General features: G+C 37.5%; 2 protein-coding genes across 3 annotated transcripts; both read right to left on the bottom strand.

Annotated features, from left to right (window-relative positions):
- Window positions 1–1,224: 1,224 nt before the first annotated feature.
- Window positions 1,225–3,615, bottom strand: LOC136800731 (chitinase-3-like protein 1). Its single transcript, XM_067057386.1, has 2 exons — window positions 3,068–3,615; window positions 1,225–2,861 (listed from the first exon to the last, which is right to left on the bottom strand). The coding sequence occupies exons 1-2, from the start codon at window positions 3,483–3,485 to the stop codon at window positions 1,366–1,368; spliced, it is 1,914 nt and encodes a 637-aa protein (XP_066913487.1). The 5' UTR covers window positions 3,486–3,615; the 3' UTR covers window positions 1,225–1,365.
- Window positions 3,616–13,310: 9,695 nt separating this feature from the next.
- On the bottom strand, window positions 13,311–26,585 carry LOC136800732 (alpha-1,6-mannosyl-glycoprotein 4-beta-N-acetylglucosaminyltransferase-like). 2 transcript variants are annotated; one of them, XM_067057388.1, is made up of 6 exons: window positions 26,563–26,585; window positions 26,248–26,371; window positions 25,761–25,862; window positions 25,140–25,226; window positions 24,535–24,618; window positions 13,311–14,631 (listed from the first exon to the last, which is right to left on the bottom strand). In XM_067057388.1, the coding sequence occupies exons 2-6, from the start codon at window positions 26,354–26,356 to the stop codon at window positions 13,454–13,456; spliced, it is 1,560 nt and encodes a 519-aa protein (XP_066913489.1). In that variant the 5' UTR covers window positions 26,357–26,371; window positions 26,563–26,585; the 3' UTR covers window positions 13,311–13,453. The 2 variants fall into 2 exon arrangements, with proteins under 2 accessions (XP_066913489.1, XP_066913488.1); XM_067057387.1 differs by having other exon boundaries at window positions 26,511–26,569.
- Between the last annotated feature and the right edge of the window lie 213 nt (window positions 26,586–26,798).

Below are 26,798 nucleotides of genomic sequence, written 5' to 3'. Positions count from 1 at the left end.
CTTCTTCGGCATCCGTCAAATTGAATTCCCGCGAAAATTTCTTTAAATAAACGAGAGAATCTACTTCAGATATTTGAACTACTGTACACAAAGAAGTTTAATCATACTCTGATTCTTCCAAGCTCAGTAAAATAAGAATTCTGACGATACGCTGTTTTCTCTTGACACATTGTGTATCTGTGATATGCGAGGAGTATATTTTTCAAAAATATAGTTTTTTTCTATAGTTGAAGTGTATTATATAAATTTTAAAGAATTTCTGACGAATTGTAAATTATGATTTATTTTTGTGAAAATATTTTTAGATCTATGCTTAAGTTGCATGATTTGTCTTGTTTCTATAGATATAACTGCAGAGTTCAAGCAGAGGAATGGTTCAAGTTAGGCTCTTGAGAATAATTCTTTTAGTTCTAGGGAATAAAACACAAGAAAAACAGGCGCAGAAAATCGAGCTTCGTAGAAATACATCCCCATCTCACAGACCCGGTAGGATTTTTTCAACCAGTGGGGATGAAAATAACGGACTGAAACTCGATGGAGATTGGTATTCCCATATATTTTATAGCTTAGAATTTCAATTCTTTTGTTTTCAAGTCGGGAAATTCAGTGGGGATAGGAAAAATAGTAAATATTTTGCAGTGAGGATGTGTTTATTTGATTATTTTCACTGGGATGAAAAACTCGAGATTCTCACCACAGCCACAGCCACCGCAATTAAATCTTAGAAACACACTATCACACAACACCAACGGTGGCGCTTATAACCAGCGGTTAAACGATGTGTTAACTACATCAGGAATTGACGAGCAAACTCTCAAGAATTTCAGGATAATTTTCCACCGGGGACGATATTTTGGCCAATTTTTCTAGTGGGAAGGGCTCCCTGTGGGTCTGTGAGAAAGGAAAACTGAAAACTGTCAATATTATTTAGGCTGCCTGCGCCCTCTATATACTACCAGTGGTTTTGTAGAGGTCTATGATTAAGACGAGAAACTTTTTTGATTTCTTTTAAACTTTTTAAAAATTATTTGTATCTCATTAGATGGAAAAACTATTTTACGGCAAATCGTTAGACGGATTTGACAGGGTGTATCTTTTAACTTCTTTCGATGCGTCTACCGTCATTGCCCCCTTTCCTTTTTTTTATTAAGCACTGTCCTTTTTCATTAAGCTTACATTCAGAACTGTCCCAGAGAAATTATTAACACGATTCAAAAAAATTATAGCTAAATAATGTATATTCTTTGCTGAAATTAAATTTATAAAGAAATAAGTTATAAAGGGGTCCTATACCTCGTAAAATAGAATTTTGTAAAAAATAAATAAAATAGAGATGATAATTTTAAGTTTAGCTGCAAGGTGAATTTAACAATGACAGTATTGCTGGATGACAAAGGAGACATTGCAATGGTGGCAATGATTCCTACAAATGGATTTTGCAACTACCCCGTTTCTCTTCGGTTGACATCGTTTGGGTTTTTTTGGCTTTTTTGTCGTTTTTGGCGTTTCTCCATCAGTCACATAAACGCAAAACCTTTTGAAAGCCGATGTACCGCGTAAGTGGCAGAAATTTTTACACCATAAATCATAACCGGCAACTTTTTCGAATTTTTCGTTTGCTTGACATCCTGATTCCCCTCCTTTTGGTTTTTTTGTAGTTTTCTTTGGTTTTTTTGTAGTTTTCTTTGTTTTTTTGGTTGTCTTCTTTGGCTTTTTGGTTGTCTTCTTTGGCTTTTTGGTTGTCTTCTTTGGTTTTTTGGTTGTCTTCTTTGGCTTTTTGGTTGTCTTCTTTGGTTTTTTGGTTGTCTTCTTTGGCTTTTTGGTTGTTTTCTTTGGCTTTTCGGTAGTTGTGGTTCCGCCAGACACACCATCACAGGTGCACATTGAACCTTTTGTTCCATTACAATGCTTTGGATTATGTTTTGGACAGTTTCCAGGGTCTTTGCACCATTTATCCAATCTGATTCTATTATCACCAAAAGCATTCCCCCACGGTCCTTCCATGTTCAAGCGACATCCATTAGCACCAACTTTGGTTGTCACTTTCGGTGGTAGAGTGGGAGCGACGCATTTTTTAGCGGTTACGCTTTTACAAGCTTTGAAATTGACTCTTTCACCCATGGCAGTTCTCTTGGCTGCTTTGATGAGTGGATATGTCTCCCCTCCACATGTTCCTCTAAAATCATCCAAATCTAACGCCCAGAACATGAATCCCAGTAATTCCTTCTTCTTGACAACTTCCTTTACTTTGTAGACGATACTTTCAACATCATCATATCCAATCCAATCGCGACCATCAGTTCCATATGGAGCTTTAGCACTACTTTGTGACATGCATTTGTGATGAACCCATTTCGTTCTACAGACTTCGTAGTAAGCCAAGAAGCCCATTTCTCCTGTTGCTTTGCCAGCACGGCCGCCAGTCCATGTTCCTTTAGCACTGATTCCCCAATCTGTACACGGTCTTGATAATCTCCAAGTTCGACCATAAGATGCTAAACCCAAAACCAATTTATTCATAGGAGCCCCTCTCTTGTTCCAATGATAGACTGTGTTATGGATGCTATGTTGTCCAGGATAATGTCTGTTGGCGTTCATATCAGTGTGATGTCCTGTACGTTCAGCCCAGCTACCATGTAAATCATAAGACATCAGATTAATGAAATCTAAAGATTCTGCAATGCTTTTTACATCGTAAGACACATCTACAGAGCCCGCTCCTGCTGCCACGGCTGCAGTAACCAACATCTTTCCGTAGGTTTGACGAAGTTCTCGACATAGAAGAGAGAATCTTTCTTTATCTTCAGGTCCAGATCCTCTTTGTGCTGGGTACTCCCAATCCAAGTCCAATCCATCGAAACCTAAAGAAAAAATAACAAACATTCATAAATCAGTCAACAATTAACTCTGCATTGATTGAAGAATTGCCAGCGGGTATTCATTATTAACTGTGTCTTCTCTCAAACTGAGGAGGAGGTCTGAGGGTCAAGTGTTCAAGTCAAGTGTTCAAGAAATAGGCAACTATACTTGAACATTGGAAAAGCACGGATTTAAATGAAAACCTTACCGTGATCGATAATGAACTCCTTTGATTTTTCAATGAAATATGCTCTCGATTTTTTCGTTTCGACCATCTGTTTGAATCCTTCTGAAGCATGATTCCATCCACCAATGGCTAACAATGTCTTCAGATTCGGATCGTGTTCCTTCAACTTCTTCAATGCTGGATAACCAACGTCAGTATCCCAGGAACCTTCATATGGCTTGATGATGTATCCACCAACACCATCATGCTCAACTTTAGCAAATGAATAAATAATATGTGTACATAATCCATGTTCGTAATGATCATTCAGGTTGAAAGCACCACCAGCCGGTCGACCTTTACTCCAATTCGTGTAATAACAAACTCGTACGAAATCCCCACATTGCGCTATTTGGACACATGCGAAAAGCAGTATAACAATAAAGCTTAGCTGTGCCATCTTCGTGTTTCTTGAGCAAGCACTAAAGAGCGAATGTTAAATCTAACCTCACAACTTTAGTCTTTATCGCTCAACTTTGCTGCTGGGTTTCACCGAGCTTCTTCTTCTTGTGGAAGCTTCTAATGTGTTTATTTTCTGAAGAATAAAGGAAGCTCTATTTATACAAATTGTCCATGCTTTTTCTTGTGTAACATAAGAACATTTATGTTATAAGAATATTCGGGTTGATTAGTCTGGTTTGGTAGAAAGTAGAAACCTTCCCGACAGCGACATCTCTTTTTTTATGTGAAAAGTCTGAACGAATTCAACTATTGTAAGTTTGATTAAAATATTGGATAAAATCGAGACAGATAGAGCCTTGAAAGCAACACCACTACACATAGACAACCAGGGCTTCAAAAGATCGAGAAGTCAGTGATTGACAGAGAAACTGAGACGTGTATTTCTTATGAAAAACATCAATTGTGAGCCATATGTATGAATGACACACCGGTAATGACGCGTGCACGTAAATACGGAATCTGAAAGTCCGTAACACAACCTCCATAATTAGCTGCAACCATTATGTCATTGACATGCTAAAAAGGTTTAATGACTGCGAACTATTGTTTTATTTGTAACAATTACCGGGGATTCTATTTTTTCGTTAGAATATGTTGTTTGTTTGTTCTGTAAGTTTTGCAACTTTGTGTACCCTTTGTTATTAGATTTTCCTGGTGGTCGCCAAACCCTCCGAAAGCCTAATCCTCCCTTAGTTACTTCTCTAGTTATCCATTGTGTATTTATCTCATAGTTGACCGCCTTTGTACTTCTAAGATTCTGATAATGTTCATAACTCGCACACTCACACATTTCATCAATCTTAAAATCTGAACTTATTTTCTTATGAGCCACTTTTTAAAAGTTTATACCACAATTTTTATTGAGGAAATACCATGTTTCTGATTTCTCTGTCAATATTGCGCCTTCTACCATTTTTCGATTTCCCTACTCGATGTGCTTTGAGTTATTTTCGGTTTTTATTTTGCTGATCTAATCATGTTGTTGTTTTTCTAAAAAATAGTCCCGGATATAGTACGGCAGTAGTATATTCATGACTTTGACGGAGGGTGTTTCCCTAATACCATACTCCTTATATGAGAATCAACACTCTTCTACGTCCAGGTCTCTTGGAACCGGTACTTATTTTCATGGCTAAAGAGAAATTTTACCATTGATCATCAATATTGTTTTTTTTTCATCACTCCAAACATCCTATTGGTATTTTGATATCAATTTATGATAAGTTGATTTTGACCAGGAAATAAATGTGATATATTGATGTCCATTGACGTAAATTAGAAGGCTCCAAAACAGCTGACAATTAAAAATTAGAAAGAAGTCTCAAAGGGGAAACAGGTTGACAGGAAAAGATGATATGGTAGTGATGAATTAGAAAATTTAGTGTAAATGGTAGGAAAATCGGTATATTTCTGAAGTGGATTTTAAGGAATCGTCATCCCCTGTTCGCACGATAGTTGTTTGGAGCCTGCTTGAGTGCCACAACTCAAACTTTTTTATCCAAATTAGCGATGCTTAGTAAGACGTGACGCTAGGTTGCGTGACGTACTTTATGAAAAGGTCTATATAATATGTTTGCAGTCACCTGACCGGGGCAAAGTTGATCATTTTTCAATTTAAATGACGTCATTTTAGTTGCAGTGTGAAAGCAGTGGTCTGCAAGTCATTCGTTTTCGCTTTCGTTTTTCACTAGTATTTTGAAACAGTTTCGAATGTCGTTTGCTGTGTTTTTGCTAACTATGAATTTCAGTTGAAAATAAAGGATTCTTTGATTCATGGATGGAAAATTTAACAGGCTGTAATTGAGCAATTATCATACCGTTAATGATAACCATAATGAGTAATAATGCTTAGTGACTATGGTTATTACTTTCTGAGAAAAAGGTTGGCAAACTCCAATCATTGATGTTGAAATCATGCTTTGATACTGTTTCAAATATTATATTGACGTCATTTCTGGCAATAAAGTCTGACAGATTTCTCATATTGTTCATGACTAGCCAGCAAAAATGACCTCTTGTGCTGAAATGACTCTTTAAGTATTTAATGAATCAATCTTTGACTACCTAACCACTCAAAACGTGAGGCTGTTTTGTGATTTATTGCTTGATCTTACAGACAAGTGAGTTATTCAATAAAATCATGAAATCGCTTTTATGTAGATAGCACGTAACGTTATTTTTGCTAAATAACTCTTTATTTACAAAACAGTTCTTTTTGTTCTACTAAGGAATTGAGGCTGAAGCTACCGTAATCTGGTCTAATGTCGGCTTTATAATTTTCATTCTTTCAACCTTTACTTCAAGATGGGGAAGATAGAATGGGTTGGTTGGTATAGCTAACTCGTTGTCGAGAAAAGATAAATTTTCAAAATGTCCAATCTGCATTAGTATCTTTTCTACCTTATTATGTCTTACATATTAAGACCAACTCATGTTATCAAGGTTTTCATGACCACCTCGTACCTGTACACTCTTCCTACAAAGAATGAATTCTAAATTTCACATTTTAACGTGCAGTACCAGGAATCCATCTTTAACTTGAGCACTTTGCCGTTTTCCAGTCACATGTTGTCAAAAAATGACGTGGCGATATGGCTTCCCAAAATTGATGATCAAGTTAGTATAGAGAAGAGATTGGAGAAGTTACACTGAAAATTGTGAATGATCCCATCTTGAGTTGTGATAAAAAAGGGCTTGTCTAGACGATTTACGCATTCGTGCATTACCGGTTTTATATGTTATTCATGTTCGTTGCATGCATTCGACCTTAAGTATTTTCACCTGTTTTCAGAGAACATCGATTATCATCAATTAAACGATTAAATGTTCGTGTGGTTCGTGTGGTTTTTCGGTAATCTACTTGTGGTTTAAAGTCTTTAAAGGTAATCGGTCTTATGGATGAGGCTTCTATCAAAGAATGGGGCACTTGAACATATTTAACTATAAGTATTTAACATATACATGAGAAACTGGCTTGATATTAGTTTGATTCCGTGACTTGACATCCCTGTGTCACAGACCCGGCGGGTACCTCTATGGGACCTCTAAACTTCGTCCTTGATCATAATGTCACAATGTTATACTGGGTTATCTCTTAAGAAGTTTTTGTTAGTGATAAAGCAAAAGGTCAGTGTAATATCAACGAACAAAAACGACGGCTACTTTTCATTATCTTCGTTTTAAATTTCGATTTTGTCCGGAGAGTAATTAAAGTTTTTTAGCTACAAAATGAATAGGTGGATGAAAGGTAGGGCTTTATCTGCCCTTATCTAGCTCCTAACGCACATTTGTGAATTGTTTAACGAGTTTTCTTTGAATTTAATGTTAATGACTTCTTGCAGAATGTTTAAAGCTTTTCCTTGTAAGTTCGATGAGTTTTCTTAAAATATACTTTAAGTTTTCCGCCTTTTTGAAATGTTACATAAAACAAAAAGTCGTTAAAGTTCTCACTTACATATCACGAAAAATGAAAAAGTTGTTTTTTCGCAAAACGCCCTTTATTTTCGTAGTTTCTATAGAAATGTAAAATTTTATGTAGCGAATAAGCAATATTGTGGATTGGGCTTTAGTAGAAAAACCGTCCATTGCCATTGGGTGGGTGGGAAGACATTTGTTCGTGATGTATTGAAAAATCTATCATGCCGTCAAGAAGTTCAATATATGTCCAAATATGGGTTTTGAGATGTTTTCGAGGGGGGAAATAATGTCGATGGGACGAATAGATTTTCTTTTTAATTCTGTAAAGGTAGAATTTTAGAATGATAAAATACTAGAGTAGAAAAAAAATTGAGAAATAATTTCTTTAGTCATACATCCAAAGGAAACTCATTTGATGTTCATCTCCTTTTCAGACAGAACTGTTAGATATATGACCAGGAACCATTAAAAAGCAGTTTGATGTTTTTAATTACACGACATTGTGTTTTAATGTTGGCATTCTTTTTATCTGATTTCCCAAAACATATCGATGAGGTATTGACGTCGAAATTTCCCTTCACAGTTTCCACCTAAAACGCAATTATGAGAAATAAAATATTATAATAGTTCGATTTAAGAGTTTATCGACCTGGTCGCCTTGTTTTAGTCACTAAATTTCTGATATCCCACTTCAAGATAAAACTACGGTCTATGTTCAAAGAGAATGTTTGTCTGTCGAACTGGACGAGGCAGCTGCTTCTTGGACGGGAAAGGACACGCCCTTTATCTTTTTAACAATCTTTCAGTACCCATTTATACTAGGTTAAAAATTTATGCACTGTTGGAAAGGTGTTCTCGAGGAGAATTATCTAAAAAATCAAAGATTTTTTTAAATAAAAAATTGAAGAAGTAAAATGAAGGTGATAAAAATGAAGAATTTTTTTACTTGCTCAAAAATAATGATATTGAACTTTTTAAAATATTCGACCTATACTTTTTCAGATAATTCTCCTCGAGAATAATCTTTAGATACTTTGTCCTCTAGAATATCTTTCCAACGGTGTAGAACTGTTTATCATAACATAAATAGGACAAAGACAGACTGTTTTTCGACTTTTGAAATGAGTATATACTTTTTTGAGGAAAGACAAGACATTTTTAATGATCATGGGAAACTAGTAATGATCATGATAATAGCACAATTTTGAGGGAGTAAGTTAATGGAAATTTCAAGCAATGGAGTAATGAGTAACCTGAATCATTTCTCTACGAAGGAAAACCATTAAATAAACGTACGTGGGTCGCAAAATTGAAAATGTTTCTTTCCACTTCGAAAAAAGAAATCATGTTATTTTGTCATCATAATATCTTTTAACAGTTATTCATAAGCAACTTATTATTTATAAGCAACTCTAATTTTGGGTCAGCCTTTTGGTTACTTAGCATTCTAACTCATTTTCTGAAGAATTTATTGACCACTCCTGATAGTATACCATATTTATGCTTTTAGAGCCAAAGGCTATCGTTTGCCTTGGTTAGTTTATATAAAAAGCTTTTCTTTTACGAGCAGGTGAATTTTTTTTGCCAAATTTAAGCCTTTGAGTCTTAACAAACTGGTTGCCTTTAAAAAATGTGTATTTTACAAAAGAGCTCCAGTTAGTTGGGGAAAATTAACTACTTTTTGGGTGAATTCAAACGGCTGCAATATAGGGGAATATATGTCGAAGACTTCAAAGGTTTCAATTTTTGACTGCAAATTCCCAAATATCTTCATGGAAATATTTGTGATTTATTCCGTGGTTAACTGGTACTGGTAATTGAATCTGAAAGGGTAGAAAGGTGTTAAGTTTTCTTAAATCAGTTGAATCATGGACTTGAATTTTACGAACCTACAGAAAAACATTTTTATTAGCCTGGTTTTTGAAACACACCCCTGTCTCACAGCCCCGGTCGCATTCTTTTCCTCAATCGGGATAGAAATTCTATTCCAAGATTAAAAATCCAGTGAGATGGTTTTGGAGTGCAATTTTTAAACATTGAATTTCGAGGGGGGGGGGTGAAAGCAAAGTCAATTTTTCAGTGAGGCTTAAATTCCAGGGTATTTTCCCCCAGGGGACGAAATTTTCGCTAAATTTTCCAGTGGGGCTGGGGTCCCAGCGGGTCTGTGGCACAGGGGTGTTAAGTTGAAACACTTTCCAACACCAAGGGAACTAATTTTGGCAAGCAGCATAACCAAAAACTATATTCATTTTTAATTTTTCAATTTTGGCGAATGTCAGGGTAAATTGGTAGTTAGGCTTATAGGCTTATTAAGAATGTGTTTTTGAAAATAAAGTTTGGGGTTATTTTAAAAAATTATGAAAATAATTACTTGGAGACTATGTTTACGCACTAAAATCACTTTTCAATTTCTGAATATTATCTCACATCAACAAGTAATTAGTACAAATAAAGTTATGCGTAAATTATACTTACATCTACTAAACTTTTACAAACTTACTTTTCAAATGCATGTCTCGAAATTTATCTTGTACGTTTAAACGTTGGCAGACTAGTAGAAGACATTGCTTCCATTCTCTTTTGAGTGAAATAATCCCTGGTGTTTTTACGTGGTTTGAACATGATGAGGTAGCATTTTTGTCCATACAGCAGCAACACAATGAAGATACAATTGGTGATCAGGACGATCAATCGTGCAAATTCTTTGTCCACTTGATCCAAGAATGCAGTAATGGGGAAGGAAATCAGGAAATTTATTGTGGCAATCAGAACCGCATAGACAAGAGACATGGCGTTATTCATCGGGCCTGGTAAATGGCGTCCACGGTAAGCTTGTATCAAGCATAACATTTGTAAGAATGCGATGAAGGCAATCAAGACATTCTCGTGGTGCCCAGTATTGCAGTAATGGATTCGCAACATCTGGTCATCGTCAAGAAAATTGATTATATTTGCTGATTCTTGAGTGAAGGTGATAATGGTGATTGCATTTGAAGTCAATAGAAAGAGGGCAACAATAAATACTTGAACTGCGGAAGTCAGGCGAATTTCTTTACGCGATAGATGGATACTGGAGCGGAAAGCCGTCAAAAGTTTTTGCGATTTAGTATAGACGAAAGCTACACTGATAACGTAAAATATACTGATGATCAAGTTTGCTGCAATGCATCTTGCAATGGTAACCTTCTGGACAAGATTGAGATAAAGCAAAGAGGCGATTGTCATTAATATATTCGGTAGGTGCAGCATGGATAAAACTTTGTCAGAGGATCGGACGATAGGCGTGTTGCGTTTGACAATAAAAACAATGAAAATTATCAGAGTCAATAAAATGCAGCTCAAGCCTGTGCCCAATACCAAATATGTTTGCATCTGGGTGAAATGTATATCCACATTAGAATAAGGGTCAACACAAACAGTTCTGTCACCGTTATCTACAACGAAAGGGTCAACGTTGCATTTCATACACCTCCCAACACCATTAAATGGCTTGATATGGTTTACAGGGCAAAGTACACATTTGAAGCCATACATCTCATCAAAGAATGGATTGTCAATGGAACCATACACTTGTTGAAAACCTGGTTCACAGCGAAGTCTATTACATGGTTCCTTGCGAAATTCAACTTCTTGAAGAAACGTTTTTGACCAATTCATCAAAACTGGGTAATCTTCAAAAAAGAGACCATCAATGTTGGATATGTCCTGGTAATAAGGCAACACATATGAATGTCCCATGTATGGAGCGACTTGCTCCAAAGTTTTCTGTAAAGATATCTTTTCATTATAACGACCTCTATACTTATACGCAGCTTGTTTGATGGCATCAATTCCCAAATCTCCGACAGCCAAGGCACTTCTCTTTTCCTGATAGTTAACCAACCAAGGGAGGGCTTGATAATAAGATGGCGTCTTCTCAGACGAATGATGAAATTCACCGTATGGAAATATCATTGGAAAGTTCGAAAAGTGCATTAAGAAAACTTCACGTAGCTCACTGAAGAAACTTTGGACAAGCGTATGTCGACCACCCCAAATAAAAACTTTGGTATGATTGCGTGTATTCATGACGAAATCTTTAATCTCGATCATCGATTCCACAAATTCCTCGTAAGAGTCTCCAGTATCAAAGAGCTTGACTTTGAGACAAAAATTCTCTGATTCTCTGAGAAGTCTGGACGTTTTATTTAAAAAACTGCTCCAATAATCGTCAAGATAGTCGGATAATGTAATGAGAGTTACGTCATACCATTGGAAATGTTGTAAAAGTGACATCAATTGTAAAGCTTGGTCGTCAATAGATTTCAGATTGAGCCTCTGATCACAACTTCGTGGACCACAGGCTCTCAAAGTGTCTGAAAAACTGAAAACATTTTCAATCATTTGAGACATTGAATCAGGAACAACAGCAAGGAGATATAAAATATTCTGATATCTCCAAACACTAGTGTTTCCTTCAGGCTGGAAAAAGTATTTCTGATCAAGCAGCATATCGACCAAGGCTCCAAGTAGTAGATCAGTATCATTGCAAATATCATTATACTCGATATGATTTGTTTCTAAATGGTCGTCCCAAATATAAGTAGCTTCTCCTACATTTTTCATTTGTTCAGCTAACATATTGACAGGTGTCTGATAGGTCGCATCGAGGCATTGAGAATGGAATGAAACAGATGTGTATTTCTTTAGTAAGAGGAATTGGTCATCAGTAAAAAAGTCGTCGAAGCTTCCAAAGCTATAAACATTGCAAACTGTGAGTATTATTATTATCGTTAAGATAAGCATACAGTTAATACAATTCATCCTTCCTATGCAATTTTGTTTGATGATCTAAAGTTCTTTTTTACATTGAAGAGGTCTCAGGCGTCTTTCGAAAAAAGATGTGTATGGATTTAACATAAAGCTGTATCAAACTATAGTCACTCTTTCTCCATGTGGCAGTGAGTATCAAGGCAGTTATTGAACGCCCATTATATAGCAAACCTTATCAAAAAACAACTAATTTTCCAAGATTTCAATCAGCTGTTTAAAGGAAAGATATGGATCATCACCCATCGTTAGTTTATTTTTAAATCTTCTCCAGTCTTTCAAAAAACAAACATGTGTTAACCCTTTCTAGACCAGAGAAATCAAAGACTAAGAAAACCCTAAAATACTTTAATTTCACCCCCTATATATTAGGTCACAGTGTGGAAATCACACTGAAGCGACCGCTGGCAAAAAATTGATCGTGGCAACGCTACCATCATCATTATTCATTTTGAAACGAAAAAATGTATACGGTGAATACTAAATTGATCGAGTCAAGCGAAATCAAAGAATAATGCCGTCAAAGTAGTAAGCCCAACCAAAACGATATTAGAAGACCAATGTGAAAAAATTCGCCTCCGATGCTCGATAAGACCAGAGTGAGAACAATTTGAGGCTCAAAGTGCCAAAAAACAAGAACAGCCAAGGCTCATAAAAAAATAGTGGTTCTTATAAAGAATAAAAGAGTGATTTCACACGACGTCTCACTCAAATAGACCTATCTTTCTCAGAATTTATTGCTCTTTCCAACGGTAGCTGAACGAGCTCTTGGGAAGGCTCTAGTTTTCGAGATATCCTCGTTTGAAGTATGGTTTTTAGTATGGGCCATCCAGTGGTCCACACGTCCAGAAAGGGTTAAATAAGTGGCGGCGAAGTTCTATAAACTTCATGCTTATCACACTCTCGATGAACCGCTTTTATTATTCACCACCTTATTTATTGATATCCGGCACCAGAAGAAAAGAAAAAGGCGTTTATCATCTTTCGATAAAGAAAATGGTGCAATAAATGCTCAATAAATGATTGCAAAGGAGACACAAAAGATTTTCACAGAAAGATTACAAAACCATTCATAGTGGGGTCATTGCCAGGTCAGGTCAAAAAAATATATACTACTTAAATCCCACTCACAATAAGCAAGCATTCGTTTTTCTTTCAGTTGTCATATTTCTCAAAGAATAAACTATAAATTTTAACAAATTTTCAAAAGACTGTTACTTTTATTCAAGCTTTTTAAAGGGGAAATCTTTCTGAGGGTAATGTATTTTAGAAGGTGATTAAAATTGACGAGAGAATGGAGAAAAAAAATAAAGTTTTTTCCGACGTTCTTGATAAGACTGTCAAAAAAGATGAAACGAAAAATGAGAGCTAATAAAAAAATCTGGATTAAGTCTAGAAAGTTCCGACAACAAATAGTCGCTCTGGTCGTCTTAATTTAGTCAAATGAGACATAGAATTTCAAATCACTTTTTCTGTTTTTTGTACATTTAATTTGAATGACTCAGAATGACTTGCTTTTTTAACCGAATAAGGTTTAAACGTTTAAAATCATTCTAAAAAGAAATTTATCAAAATAAGTTAACCCTATAAGGTAAAAAGGCATTTAAAAATGTGAAAAGAATTGTCATAAAAATATTTTAACACCACCCATGTATCAAAGGTAAAAATAACCAAGCACTTTCACTCAACTACAATTTCAATGTGTTCTATGATCAACCAATGTGATTTACCATCACTCGTTTTGTGTATTCTCTTCAAAGCAAGTTGTACGCATTCTATAGGTTCATCTGTAGATTGAAACTTGTGATCAATCACATCAGAATCGAACGTTTTAACCAGCTTGTAATTATGACAGCGCTCATTATCGTATGGAAAACTTTGCGATACGGACAACTCGGTGATGCCTAGCCGATCGTCTGGATGCTCAAATGAACCACTAGATATCACAAATCGTTTGAGATGCTGAGGATCTTTGAATCTGATTTCAATACGGTCACCGTCAGCTAGAGACTTACCCCAGAACATACCACTCTTTTGGTAAGCATTTTCAATGGAGTGTGGATGTACGTAGTCTGCTACAGTGGTGAAAATAACAGCTTCTGGGTTCTTTAAAGATGTTTTAAAAGCACGTTTGATATTCCTCTCACGTTTTTCTTTTTCTTCAAGGTCCTCTAAATGACGTTTCTGGCCTCGCAGTGAAGAAACAGCACCCACATGCTTAAAAAGTGGAACATTTGTTTTATAAAGTTTCGAATTGCCGTAAAGAACAATGTCGTTGAAAGCTCGAAATAACCAATCCACAGGCATAACCCAATAAAAGAAACGCGTAAATCTCGCAAGTAAGGGTAGGTCTTTGTTACGATACATCATCCCGATAAAACCACGTGATCCAAACTCCAATACTGACCATTCCTTATACTTATGTAACTCTAAAGCTATCTCCATGTGTTGGTAAAATTCTGGGGCGACCAAAATATCATCTTCTAGCTGAACGTAATAATCAGCTATGTCGATTGCGTAATAAAACATATACGAATAATCCAAAGCTTGTTTCGATCTCCATTGAACCCGAGAAGCCTGATCATTATACAATCGGGGTAAACCGGTTAAATCGGGATAATAATTTCTATCAGGTACGATTACTTGTATCAGACCGTCTTCAATATCTTGCGGAAAATTACGTTCAATGTCAGAAATGACTTTTTCAATGAAAGATTGGTTCTCATCCGCTATCATAATGAGTAAAATGATTTGATCACGTTTTGAAGGGGTCATGTTTTGAAGAATTGATTTGATGGTATCAATGACATAATAAGCATTCTTTCGAGAGACGGTTGGTATACCGAATGCGAACCGTACTAAAAATTGAAATTTTATGAAATTTTTTTATATAGCTAGATATAAAGTCTATCTCAAAATAGACAATAAGAGGAACTAAAATTTGAATTAAAAAAGACCTTTTTGTGGGGGGCGTACGGTTTTTCGGAATTGAGGAAAACGACCTTTTTTTCTTCGGAATTTCGGAAGTCGGGCAAAATTCCTTCGGTATTTCGGAATTCTGAAATTGTTTCGGTATCGGAAATTCATGAATTTTTGCTTCGAAATTTCGGTATTATAAAGTTTTTATCCCCTTTTTTCGGAATTCATACATGAAAAAGCAAATTTGATGAAAAATTAGTCAAAACGAGGAAAAATACCCAAAAACGGAATTTCGGAAATTTTGGCAAAATTATTCGGTATTTCGGAAATCGCAAACCCCGTACGCCCCCCCCCTTTTTCGGTCAACCTGAGACGAAAGTCTTTAAGCTGACATAAAGACTTTAAAGGACATTTTGTGCAGATTCAAAAAATAATGACGTTCTAAGATTCAAGTTTGATATGAAGATGGTGATCAGATTGATTATTCTCTTCTGTATATTTTTTTCACTTTCCAAACTTTTTTATTTTATCATTTAATTATCATTCTACTTACGGTTACCTTTTTAATAAGAAAGTTTGAATTCTATAAAAGTTAAAGTAAGGGACTGTCTCCACTACATATTATTATTGAGACAGACTTCAATTAAGGATATCTTGCCGAAGATCAGATTACCCTTAGGATCACTACTTGTTTTTTTTTTAAACACCCCTGTCTCACAGCTTCGGTGGAACTTTTTTTCTCAGTGGGGATAAAAATTCCAATTGAAATCCCAATGGAGATAGAAATTCCTTTCTTCCATCAGGGTTAAAAAATTCAGTGGCAATGGTTTTGAAGTGCAACTTTTAAACATTGAATTTCGCATGGGGATGAAATAAAAGCTAAATTCCAAGTGGGGCTGAAATTCTAAGGTATTTTACCAGCGGGGACGAAATTTTGGCCAAATTGTGAGGTTGATGATGATGAATAGTAAACGATAATGAATAATGCAAAGGAGGTTTGGACTGAGCCAACACGATGTTAATGAACTGAAAAATGAATAGACATCAATAGAGTGGGGCTCAGGCCCTCGAGCTCAGACCTCTGAATAGGGCGAGAGATTATGAGTGAGAAAAGGAAAGAAATCGGGGACTTGAAAAGGAGAACTTAAAGGAGAAGGACTTCAGGGACTTGGAAAAGAGAACTTGAAGGAGAAGGACTTGAACAGACACTATTGTTAATTATATGCCAGAGTTACTAAGTTATTTGATGTTATTTATGTTACGCTTATTTGATATTTATCGCTTAATTGGAAAAACAGAATTGATGTTGATTGAAATCTATTAGCGTACCTTTACTACGTGTCCATAGACTTATCCCCAATAAGGGATACCCTGATCGAAGGAACAGATAAGTGATCTGAGAGGTCCCCTCAATAACTAAAGGGTGACCCCAATCGCCTAACTTCCCTTCGTCACACTGAAGGTGAACCAGAAGAACTCGCTTCGCAAGAATCAAAGGTCCAAAAGGAGAGAGCTACATTACACCAAGAAACGAGAACAGTAAGAGATTGTAGTAGAGTACTACTTAATTACACCACAGAAACTGAACTATTGTTGATTGGTAGTTTGGTTGATTTCACGATTAATAAGGACACGTTATTTTGAAAAAGGACACAAGAAATTTTACATCAGGGAATATCAAAAACTATCAAAACGAGAATTTTACACAAAATCAAATATTTAGAATTGATCGAGGAGAGAAATATAAACATTAAATCCTCGCTTGGCATCAATTATTCAAGGACCTGAAGGAAAGTTGGAAAGAACTGTTAATCAAGCATCTTTGATTACATTTGATTCAAGTCAAACAAGATACGAACACTTGCATAATTAAAAGATTTACGGCGGTTGAAGAAGAAACAAACTTTTCATTGAAGTGCCATCAAACAGAAGTTGAATGCATAAATAGAAATCAGGAAAGTACAACAACTGCAGGTAATACTTTTATTACTTATAAATTATTCAACCGATAAATCTGAAGAACGAGAAGAGGAGCGGTGAAAGAAAAGCAAGATGGCGAACGTGAGGAGAAGACTCAATAACACGCCGGTGCCAATCGACAGAACAACGCCAAGACTGCCAGCTCCGCTGCGTCGAGCACATCGAGACATCCTCGACACCTCTTCTTCGAGTGACGAACACATTTACGAAGAGCCATACGCAACCAGCTCGAACGACAGCGTTGCCCCAAGTGGAAATGGAAGAGCAGTAACCCACGTTTTCAAGATGAATGGCCTCCAAGTGACCTTGGACAAAATACCTCAATTCAACGGGACGAGCAACGAGAACATCAAGACGTACCTACAAAAGTTCGAGAACATTGCGACCCTTGGCAAATGGAACTACCAAGAACGCCTAGATGCACTAATGGGTTACGGTTTGCAAGGTCACGCCAAGCACTTTTACAGTGCACTGTCAGACGACGTGAAAACATCGTACCAACGGATAAAGGATGCGATGCTGGACTATTTCTCGTCGCCTGACACGAGAATGTCAAAGAAAGCGGAATTGGCCAACTTGAAGCAAGAAGGATGCTCGACTCTAGACGCATATATAGACCGTGTTGAAGATCTAACGTATCAACTGGATTACAACGGAGAGCAGAAGCTGGATGCCCTCATCGCCGGACTGAAGGACGACTTACGAACGTCAGTAACACTACAAAGATTTAAGACCTTCAGCGATGCAGTGGCCTACGTTAGACTGGAAAACGCAATCAAACCAAAGGATAAAGGCGATTCTGCCAAGCTAATCAAAGAATTGACTGAGAAAATCGACAAATTAACAGGAGGCGCAGCTGACAAAGTATGCACCGTCCAATCTGCCAATGCACCACGAAAACGAGTATCGTTTGATGACTACCCCGATGACGGAAGAGACTTGGACGATAAAATCTCCGAACTGCTCGAACAGAAGCTACAAATGGTGGTACCTCAGCCAATCAACACATTTGGCCATCCAAACTTTGCATCAACAACAGACGCAATGAGGGAGATCGAACGAATGAAGAATGAAATCAAGGACCTCAAGCGACGACGAAACAGACCCCCTCAAGATAGGAGAATTGGCTTCAAAACCAAATATGAGAGAACGGTGGATGGGCAGCCAATTTGCAACCAGTGTAGGAGAGTTGGTCACATAAGCAAATATTGCCAAGAAATTCAAGGAGGAGGACCAAGACAGTATGATCGGAGGTACGATTATCAACAGTATACCGACTATCGAGGCGGACGATATGGCAACCATAATTATACCGGGAACAACAACAACAACAACAACAATAATAACAACAACAACAGCAACGCCCTTATGTACAGACAGGATAGTGGAGGTCGAGACCCAAGGATCCCGATCACTGACGGGCGCCGTTACATGGCAACCCGAACGCCAGCAATAACAGGTCCAACACCTCAGCAACAGCACCATCAGCAGCGCCAACAAGTCCAATACCTGAGAAATGAGGCAAATGGTAAGAGTATCACATACCCTAGGAAGAGAGATTCATTCAACTTGATGGGGCAGCTGCAAGCAGCCGATCGAGATCACCAGATGGATGCGCCGCCACCAATGAATTTCAACCAAGCAGCCATTCCCGATCTAAATGCACCTATCTCTCCTGAGGACGCAATTAACTATGGTAGTGAGGAAATCCCTATGTTTAGTGACGAGGAGCCCAGCGTAGACATGCTGAAAGAATTCCAAACTCTTCGGGAAGTCGACGTATTACCAAACCTCGACGTTAATGAAATTGCTGTCTGCATAGAGGAAACCCATATGACCCCAGGAAATAATAATGATTCCCTTCCCGGTCTAACTTCTGATAGCGATGACTCCCTTCCTAACCTTAGTGGTCCCCACATTACATCCCAACTCGTTGAGTACCTACCCCCTGAAACAGCTCTAATGGACATTGGTACACCTCCAAACCTTAGTGGTCCCCACGAACCTTCCAGAAGTTATGAAAGAGACACAATCCCTGGGCTCTGCTCCAACTCCTGTTCCACTGAGGGATCCCTGCATAACTCATTTGCGGAGATATTAATAAACGACGACAATGGAATGAAACGAATCATGGCTCCATGGAAAGAGGTACCGTTAGACGAACCTTTCATCCCAAAAGACATGTCGGAGAGGAGGAACGAAGAAGATATTAGTACACCACAGTCGGTCCTCAACGTAGTTCGCGGAACAGAAAGGACAAATTCATTCCAGACAGGAGGTTCTGCTCAACCAGAAGAGAAGAATTCAGACAAAAAGAAAGACGGTTGTCGAGAAGAGCCACCATGCGGTGAAAAGACATCAAAGTCACAGGTGACAGTTACGTTTGCAAGTGGCACAGCGACGTCAGTCCGCATTTGGGGAAAGCTCTTGGGACGATCATGCCAATTCTTAATTGACAGTGGCGCAGCGATCAGCGCTATGAGCAACGACCTATGGAAAGATATCAAACAGTATGTACCGATGGAACTTTCATCGCAGGATCTTCCGAATCTGGTCACAGCCAACCAAGGAACACTAGAAATACTCGGAAGCATCTCTTTACCCTTGGAAATTGAAAAGGAACTTTACCTAACAAAGATGTATGTCATTAATGGTTTAAGCTATAATGTGGTGTTAGGACACGACTTCCTTGATGAAAACAACGGCACAATCAACTACAAAGACCGGAACCTGACATTGGAGATCAATGGGCCCGAAAAGGCGGGAGGTAACAACAAATACGAGCCCCTACCAATACGAATGTTAACCAGCAAACCTCAAGAAATTGAAGTATTTTCGAGAAAGAAGAAGACTATACCGGCTTGGTCAGAAACAATTTGGCAATTCAGACACCACTTCCCGACGGGCGATGATTACATTTTTGAGCAATCAGAAGAGCTGAAAGTAAAGACGTCGATTTCGATCCAGCCAGCCATTCTCAGAGGAGAAAGCGGAATCATCACATTGAGAGTGATAAGTACCAACCGAGATCCAGTGGTCATACCAGAAGGATCGTTGCTGGGTACGATGTCAAAAATCAAGACAATTGCGCCGATGATTCAGATGGATGGTGATGAAGAGGAGGAAGACACATTGGACGAGGACGCAACACAGAGAGGAATGGGCAATAAAGAACAAGAAATGGGAGATCGAGGACAAGGAGATGACAAAACGATCAATTGCTCTGAAAGACCACCAGTCACTTATCTCCGAAACGAAGAAGGATCATACGACGTAATTGACAAGGAAGGAAACATAACCAAGGTGATCCCGAAGAAACAATTCAAAGGAAGGAACTTCGTGAAACTACCTAAGATAAGAGGATGGGATCCAAGGATGATACGAAAACCACCACAACATTTGGCACCCTACTCTATGCTGAATATATTCTCAGAGATACATGACGCAATGGAAGAGGTGAAGCAACTTCAAATGCAACATGGGAATGGAGACTTATTAACTGGCATTGGAGTCGGTTTAGGAGGAATCCTGGAATGTGCTGCAAGTGGGACTAGTCAAATCATTGGAGCACTAGGAAGTGGCATCCAAGGAGTGTTAACAGGAGTAGGTAATCTAGATGAGAAGATAGTCACTTCTCTAGGTTCAGCGGCTAGCAACATCATCACATCAACTGGCGACGCTGTTGAATCTGCCGGAAAAGGAATCGGAAACCTGTTCAATGTATTTGGAGGAGTCAGTGGTACAATCAAGTGGATTATTATTCTATTCCTCATTGCAGGATTTGCGTACTTAAACAGAGATTCGTTAATAAAGATCTTTAAAAGAAATGTCAAACAGAAATTTACACCCGAAGAAAGCAAAGCAGGCGAACCAAAACGACTCCATCATGAGGACAATCAAAGAAGACATCGCGAGAGACGCTCCCATCACAGACATCACCACGCGAGACGATTGATGACGGAGACTGTCAACAGACAGGAAGACGGAAGTGCAAACGAAGAAGAACCGTCACAGAGAGATGTATTCACGTACGTGCATCATAACAAGAAACGTGGACACTCTCATAAAAACAGAGCAAGGCGAGGACACGTACTTGCGGTGTCAAGCCAATCAAAAGGAGATGAAGAAAAGAAACATGGAATCACAACCAGAGTTTACCTGTCAATAGAAGGTGAGACAAAACCATACATGGCACTAATCGACACTGGATCAACACACTCACTACTAAACAAAGATATCTGGGACGCTACAGAAATAGCACCATTTCTAACACACGTTACCGACACAACGTTGAATTCCATAACTGGAGAAGAAATAGAAACCACAGGAAGTGTAATCATTCCAACGAGCATTGTAGATCCGAAATCACTAAAGAATCAAAACTTCCTGGTAGTCCCCGGTATCGAAGAAGAAGCGATAATTGGGACAGACATCTTAAGTGCTGAGAAAGCCATCATCAATTTTCAGGAGAAGACCATTACAAGCGGCAACAAGAAAACAATTTTCCAGAAAAGTAGCAATCGAGAAGGAGTATCAAAATGCTGGATTGGCCTGGGAATTTTAGCTGCGATAGCGATTACGGCCTTGGGTACCGTTTACGGGTTGACCTTTATGAAACAAAATGTACACGAAGGAAAGGAAATTGACGGAAATCTCACACGAAACTTTGTAGAAGTCCCAACTACCCTCATGATCAAAACCGGAAAAGTATTATCAAAATGGACCAAGCACGTGGTTGTGCTTGAATTCCCGCTGCCCAAAATACTATACCCTTTCCTGAAGAAGACAGACACGAGAATGGTATTGGGAATAATTGTAGGTAGCGGACAAAGGGTTAACGCAACGGAAGAGTTCCAGAGGCTCAATGCAAAATGCCGTTTGCGGATACTCCATTGAATAAAAGAAGCAACGAAGAAAATGTAAATAGATGTAAATAACCTTAATGTTTTGATGTTCGAAATTGTGTTTCAAACTACAAACTAAACCGCACTTATATCACTATGGTAAAGACTCATTAATTTTAAAAGAGTTGCAATCATGGTAACCGAAGTACCGCAAAAGTTTGTACTATATGTATTGTGACGAAACAAAGGAAGCGGTGGAGGAAAGGAAATAACAAACGAAATTTTTGTGAAGTATATAAAAGAAACAAAAAATCATTATATTTCACGGTTCAACATTCTGATGGTTGGCAAGATGGTGCTGCGATTGTCCACGCTCAGCTTTCAAGCACTTCTGGCGACAGGACGAGTAAATCTAGAAATCAAAATGGATAAAATTATGTCACAGAAGCAACAGGCCATGCTGTTAAAGAAAATACTAGTCGACCTCATGATGAGCGATCAATCAAGAAAGAAGGAAAGATGGTTGAACTACACCATCACAAGAATTCGCTTTCAACTTATACAGCTGAAGATAGCGCCCTGTATCGAACTGCAAAGGGATATAATAAACACAAAACCCCAACTTATTCTTTCGTATTTTGGAAGGATGCACAGTGAGATAATCTTGACAAGACTTATAAGAAGATCACCCAAAGAAGCAAGCAGTATCAGGGAAGAAGACCGCCGACTAGATATCTTAATACGTTTGACAACAGAAGAATACAGAGCTGATTATCTTCGACGAATGGGATTGAGGAAAGAAAAATTCGGAGCGTTTACGGTGTGGAGATATGAGAAACCGCCTCCACCACTGCAACGAGGAGCTCTCGTACATGAGCAATGGCCGGAAGTATTGCAAACAAAGGAAAACGTACCGAGCTACTCAATCACTTCGGCTGAATCCGACAATTCCAAACAATTCAATTCGTCATCCCAATCGGGCTCTTCTTGCTCAGCTTTAATCTGAGCCCAACGCTCGGACGGACTTACGGGGTTGTTCTTCAGTTTATTCCCTGAAAAGTAATGAAGAGAAACCATCAGGAACTGTAACAAGAATGTTATTAGTGAATCATAAAATGAAGATTTGTATATAAAATTTGATTAGAATTTTTCGATTAAAATTTTTTTGTAGTATTTTATTTATTTGGTTCAACGATCTGGTATCAGAGAACTTTAGGACGTCTTAATATTTAATATTTGATTGTAAATTAATATAGAATTTTTCCACTTACGTTCGATGTTGTCTTCCTTATTATAGGATTTCCGAGGTGGCAACCCCTCCCAAGGAAGCACTGGCCAAAATGATGACGGCCGCGACCCACGATCGGTGTTATCTCTTCGGTGAATAATGACTCCCGTGGAGTTCGTTTCTTCTTGATGGTAGGAAACGACAGCGCAACGAAGAAGTAGAACATTTTGAAAAACGTGATTGATAAATTATAAAATCAAGTCCAAACGAATGATTAAAAACTCAGTAAGCAAATGAGGCTCACTCAAACAAAACGAACTTATCATCCCAAGTGAACGAATGAAGACTCAACTAACGTTGAATAGACAACACTCACGGACGCGCAAGAATGGCGTCTTATCAAAATCATCACAATCCGACAATTGAAATGGTGAATTTAACGGTAGTGCACTACGTATCAAAAATAACTTTTGAATTCAAAATTAAAGAATGGATAATTGAAATACACATTCAGCATAATGAAGAATGAAATGCTGTTTATATGAAGCAAACAGCTGAAATTATAACCTGGATCCAGAGACAATTTTCGAAGAAATCACGTTCGGCCGGCTTAAGGGCGTGATTTCCGATTGAAACATGCATATGGTAGATATGAATTATAGTATTATGAATTGTTTAAACTGCAGTATTATGAATGAATTATTATGAATTACCGAACTATGAAAAACTTATGAATTTTTACAATGCGCATTGAAAGAAATAATAAAGAGACTGAAAAACTATCTTACGTTGGTAGATCATTAACTATCAACAAATTGACAAATTTTTTTAAGTGACGAGGACGTCACTTGTCGAACGTCGGAGATGTGAGGTTGATGATGATGAATAGTAAACGATAATGAATAATGCAAAGGAGGTTTGGACTGAGCCAACACGATGTTAATGAACTGAAAAATGAATAGACATCAATAGAGTGGGGCTCAGGCCCTCGAGCTCAGACCTCTGAATAGGGCGAGAGATTATGAGTGAGAAAAGGAAAGAAATCGGGGACTTGAAAAGGAGAACTTAAAGGAGAAGGACTTCAGGGACTTGGAAAAGAGAACTTGAAGGAGAAGGACTTGAACAGACACTATTGTTAATTATATGCCAGAGTTACTAAGTTATTTGATGTTATTTATGTTACGCTTATTTGATATTTATCGCTTAATTGGAAAAACAGAATTGATGTTGATTGAAATCTATTAGCGTACCTTTACTACGTGTCCATAGACTTATCCCCAATAAGGGATACCCTGATCGAAGGAACAGATAAGTGATCTGAGAGGTCCCCTCAATAACTAAAGGGTGACCCCAATCGCCTAACTTCCCTTCGTCACAAAATTTTCAAGTGGGGCTGGGCTCCCAGCAGGTCTGGGCTCCTAGCAGGTCTGTGACACAGGGGTATTTTAAATAAGCAAGTGTCTACCCCTATATCAGACTCTCATTATACTTAGCATTCCTTTGTTCTTAAAAATAGAGCCATTGTTTAGGTACCAAAAAATGAGCCTGCATATGCTTATAAACGCCAAGCCTATAGTAGATAAACATATAGGTACAGCTAAAGGCTGAAAAAATGCTGGTTTCAAATACGAGAGGTTATTATGTTTGTTGACCAAATGTAATTTGATTTCTTAAATCAAGACAATGGGAAGGGTAATATGGAAGGGAAAGTAAAGTTAAGTAAAATCTTGAATGCTTGAATTATAAAAGGAAAAGTATGAAAAGTTTAAATGAAAGTTCCAATCACTTACTTGCAGAATCTTTGTTTCTTTGTCCAACTTTCAAAATTTTGGAGACATCGAAGTATGATTCCACTTTTCGGACATCTGTCCAACCTGATGGGAGGATAATGATATTTCATGAAAAATGTTTAGCCTTGGTTTGGTTTGCTGACTTTCAGAGTCTTTTAGATTTCTAAATTTCTAAAAGTTGAATGCATGAAAACGTGTTTTGTTGCTAGGACGTTGAAGAAACACAGAGGACAGACACCCTAATCTTTTCAAAACCGGCGAACCGTGGTGCAGTGGTAGAGCATCCGGCTACGGTTTGCAAGGTTATGGGTTCAAGCCGGGTCATACCAAAGGTTCAAAGATTCAAAATAGTACTTGATGCCTCTCTGCTTGATGCTCAGCAATTAAGAGAAGGATCAAGGGTAAGTGGAGAAATCCAGGGAGAAAGAGTGGCGCCCTCCCCTCCTTCGGGTAGATAGCTATTGAAAGAGAAGCCTTTAGGTCGCCTCCGACTGCGGTCGCAGACTTACTTACTTTTTTTACTTTCAAAAATAGTTAAATTCAAACAACGAACTTCTCAGATTTTTGCCTAGATAAATTAATTTGACAAACGCGGGTTAAAATACCTGGGTCAGTAAATGATTTTAAGATATCCTTTCGCTCTAATAATTCATTTTTGATGGATCGCGTCTTTTTTCCGATGCTTTCTTCAGCTAAAAACAGGAAAGAATAAGAAAGTAAAAAAAAGACAGTGCACCGGTGGTTTGTCAATATAATGCTTGAATATGATAGGTAAGTGAAGATTGATTACATGAAATCAAGCATTGCCTGGCTTTAACAAAGCTTTATGACATCACAGATGACTAAGACCATGTTCACGTGCTTCGGTTACGTTTCGCTCCGAAACGAAATGGAGCTATCCTTTTGGTTAAATTCAAGTTTTACGTCACCTCTAACCAATACAATGGCTTTATTTCGGTTCGGAGCGAAAAGTGGAAGCAAAGTTGGCAGTTAAAATCTTTGCTTGGGAAAGATTGAAAGAAGTCATTGTATTGATGTCAAAAGAGGGCAATATGCATTGATTTTAGACAACCAACTTTCTACGCCTTTTAATTCACAATTAGAAAAGGCAGGGCCGTCTAAACTACCTCTTAGACGTTAAGGCTGACAAGAAGAGAAACATATTTTCCAAGTTAATACCAATACGAATCATAGAAAAATCGACATTATTTGATGACAGCACTTACCTTTTCTTTTAGCTAACATTTCTTCCTTATACTTCAAAACTTTTTGTTCAAACGTCAAAGGGGCGTCTTTGATGACATCTTCTTTATTGGTATTCTCTTGTACTATCAAGGTAACAAATTGACTGGAGTCGTTTATAATTCGTGTAATACCAGGTGCATCAGAGAAGTATATACAGATTTGTCAAGAACTATTTTTGATGAATTTTGATGTTTTGGGTATGTCAAAACTTTCAGTTTTTTTAACGTAACTTATGATTAACTAAATCGAATTTAAAGTTTTACACAACAAAATTCAAGGCATTTGTTTTCGTCTTTACCACAGTAAATTCTTCAAAGTTTAGAGTGTTTATTTGAATCAAAATAAGCCTCCACTAGAAAAATAATTTTGAACTCTAACCAAATTTAATACCCTTCAAATAATAAAACAAAAACAAAAGCGTGAAGTGTACATTGAAAAAGCAAGAAACATAATTTATAAACTTCTTACCAGAATTTGTTTGCTTCCGTTGAACATGGTAGATGTTCCAACCAATAAAGGAAAGAAAGACAATCACTTCTAATAGTCGAAAGATACCCCTCCAGTTCAAACGTGCCATGCTAGACTATATGTTCTAAAAAATGGAAGAATAATAGATTATACCGCTTGGCCTTTTTGTTATATTCTGCTGAGCATCAATTTATATTTGTAGATGCACTCTGATATGGAAACAAGATACTGGACTATTTACTGGATTATTCAATTGGTATTACCTTATAATTCAAGCAATCCAAACATAAATGTAATATGTTAAGTCAAACTTACTGTCAAGTTTCTTTTACCAAGCTAAAAGAAAAAATATGAAAAAAGAAAGTTTTGATTATACTTACGAATGAATAGTTTGAATAACGTATTGCTAAAATATTGATACCCATAATTTCTTCAATTGTAAAAGAAAATAGAAATTGTTAAATTTTCTTTCATAAATGAATGTTTAAAATGATAAACTGTACGGTCTCACTCATGCAGAATGCAGATGCATTGAAAGGTATTTTTTTAAA

Source organism: Clytia hemisphaerica, unplaced genomic scaffold, assembly GCF_902728285.1.
Source record: "Clytia hemisphaerica strain Z4C2 unplaced genomic scaffold, Clytia hemisphaerica genome assembly, whole genome shotgun sequence".
Classification (NCBI taxonomy): Eukaryota; Metazoa; Cnidaria; class Hydrozoa; order Leptothecata; family Clytiidae; genus Clytia; species Clytia hemisphaerica.
The sequence above is the reverse complement of the archived record's forward strand: the minus strand, read 5'-3'. Positions and strand labels throughout refer to the sequence as shown.

Excerpts from the sequence above, each read along its gene's own strand:
- LOC136800731 (XM_067057386.1), bottom strand. The coding sequence starts at position 3,485 with ATGGCACAGCTAAGCTTTATTGTTATACTGCTTTTCGCATGTGTCCAA. Across the intron at positions 2,862-3,067 it reads GGAGTTCATTATCGATCACG|GTTTCGATGGATTGGACTTG; the intron begins GTAAGGTTTTCA and ends TTTTTTCTTTAG.
- LOC136800732 (XM_067057388.1), bottom strand. The coding sequence starts at position 26,356 with ATGGCACGTTTGAACTGGAGGGGTATCTTTCGACTATTAGAAGTGATT. Across the intron at positions 25,863-26,247 it reads ACGGAAGCAAACAAATTCTG|TACAAGAGAATACCAATAAA; the intron begins GTAAGAAGTTTA and ends TTACCTTGATAG. Across the intron at positions 24,619-25,139 it reads AAAATCATTTACTGACCCAG|GTTGGACAGATGTCCGAAAA; the intron begins GTATTTTAACCC and ends TCCTCCCATCAG.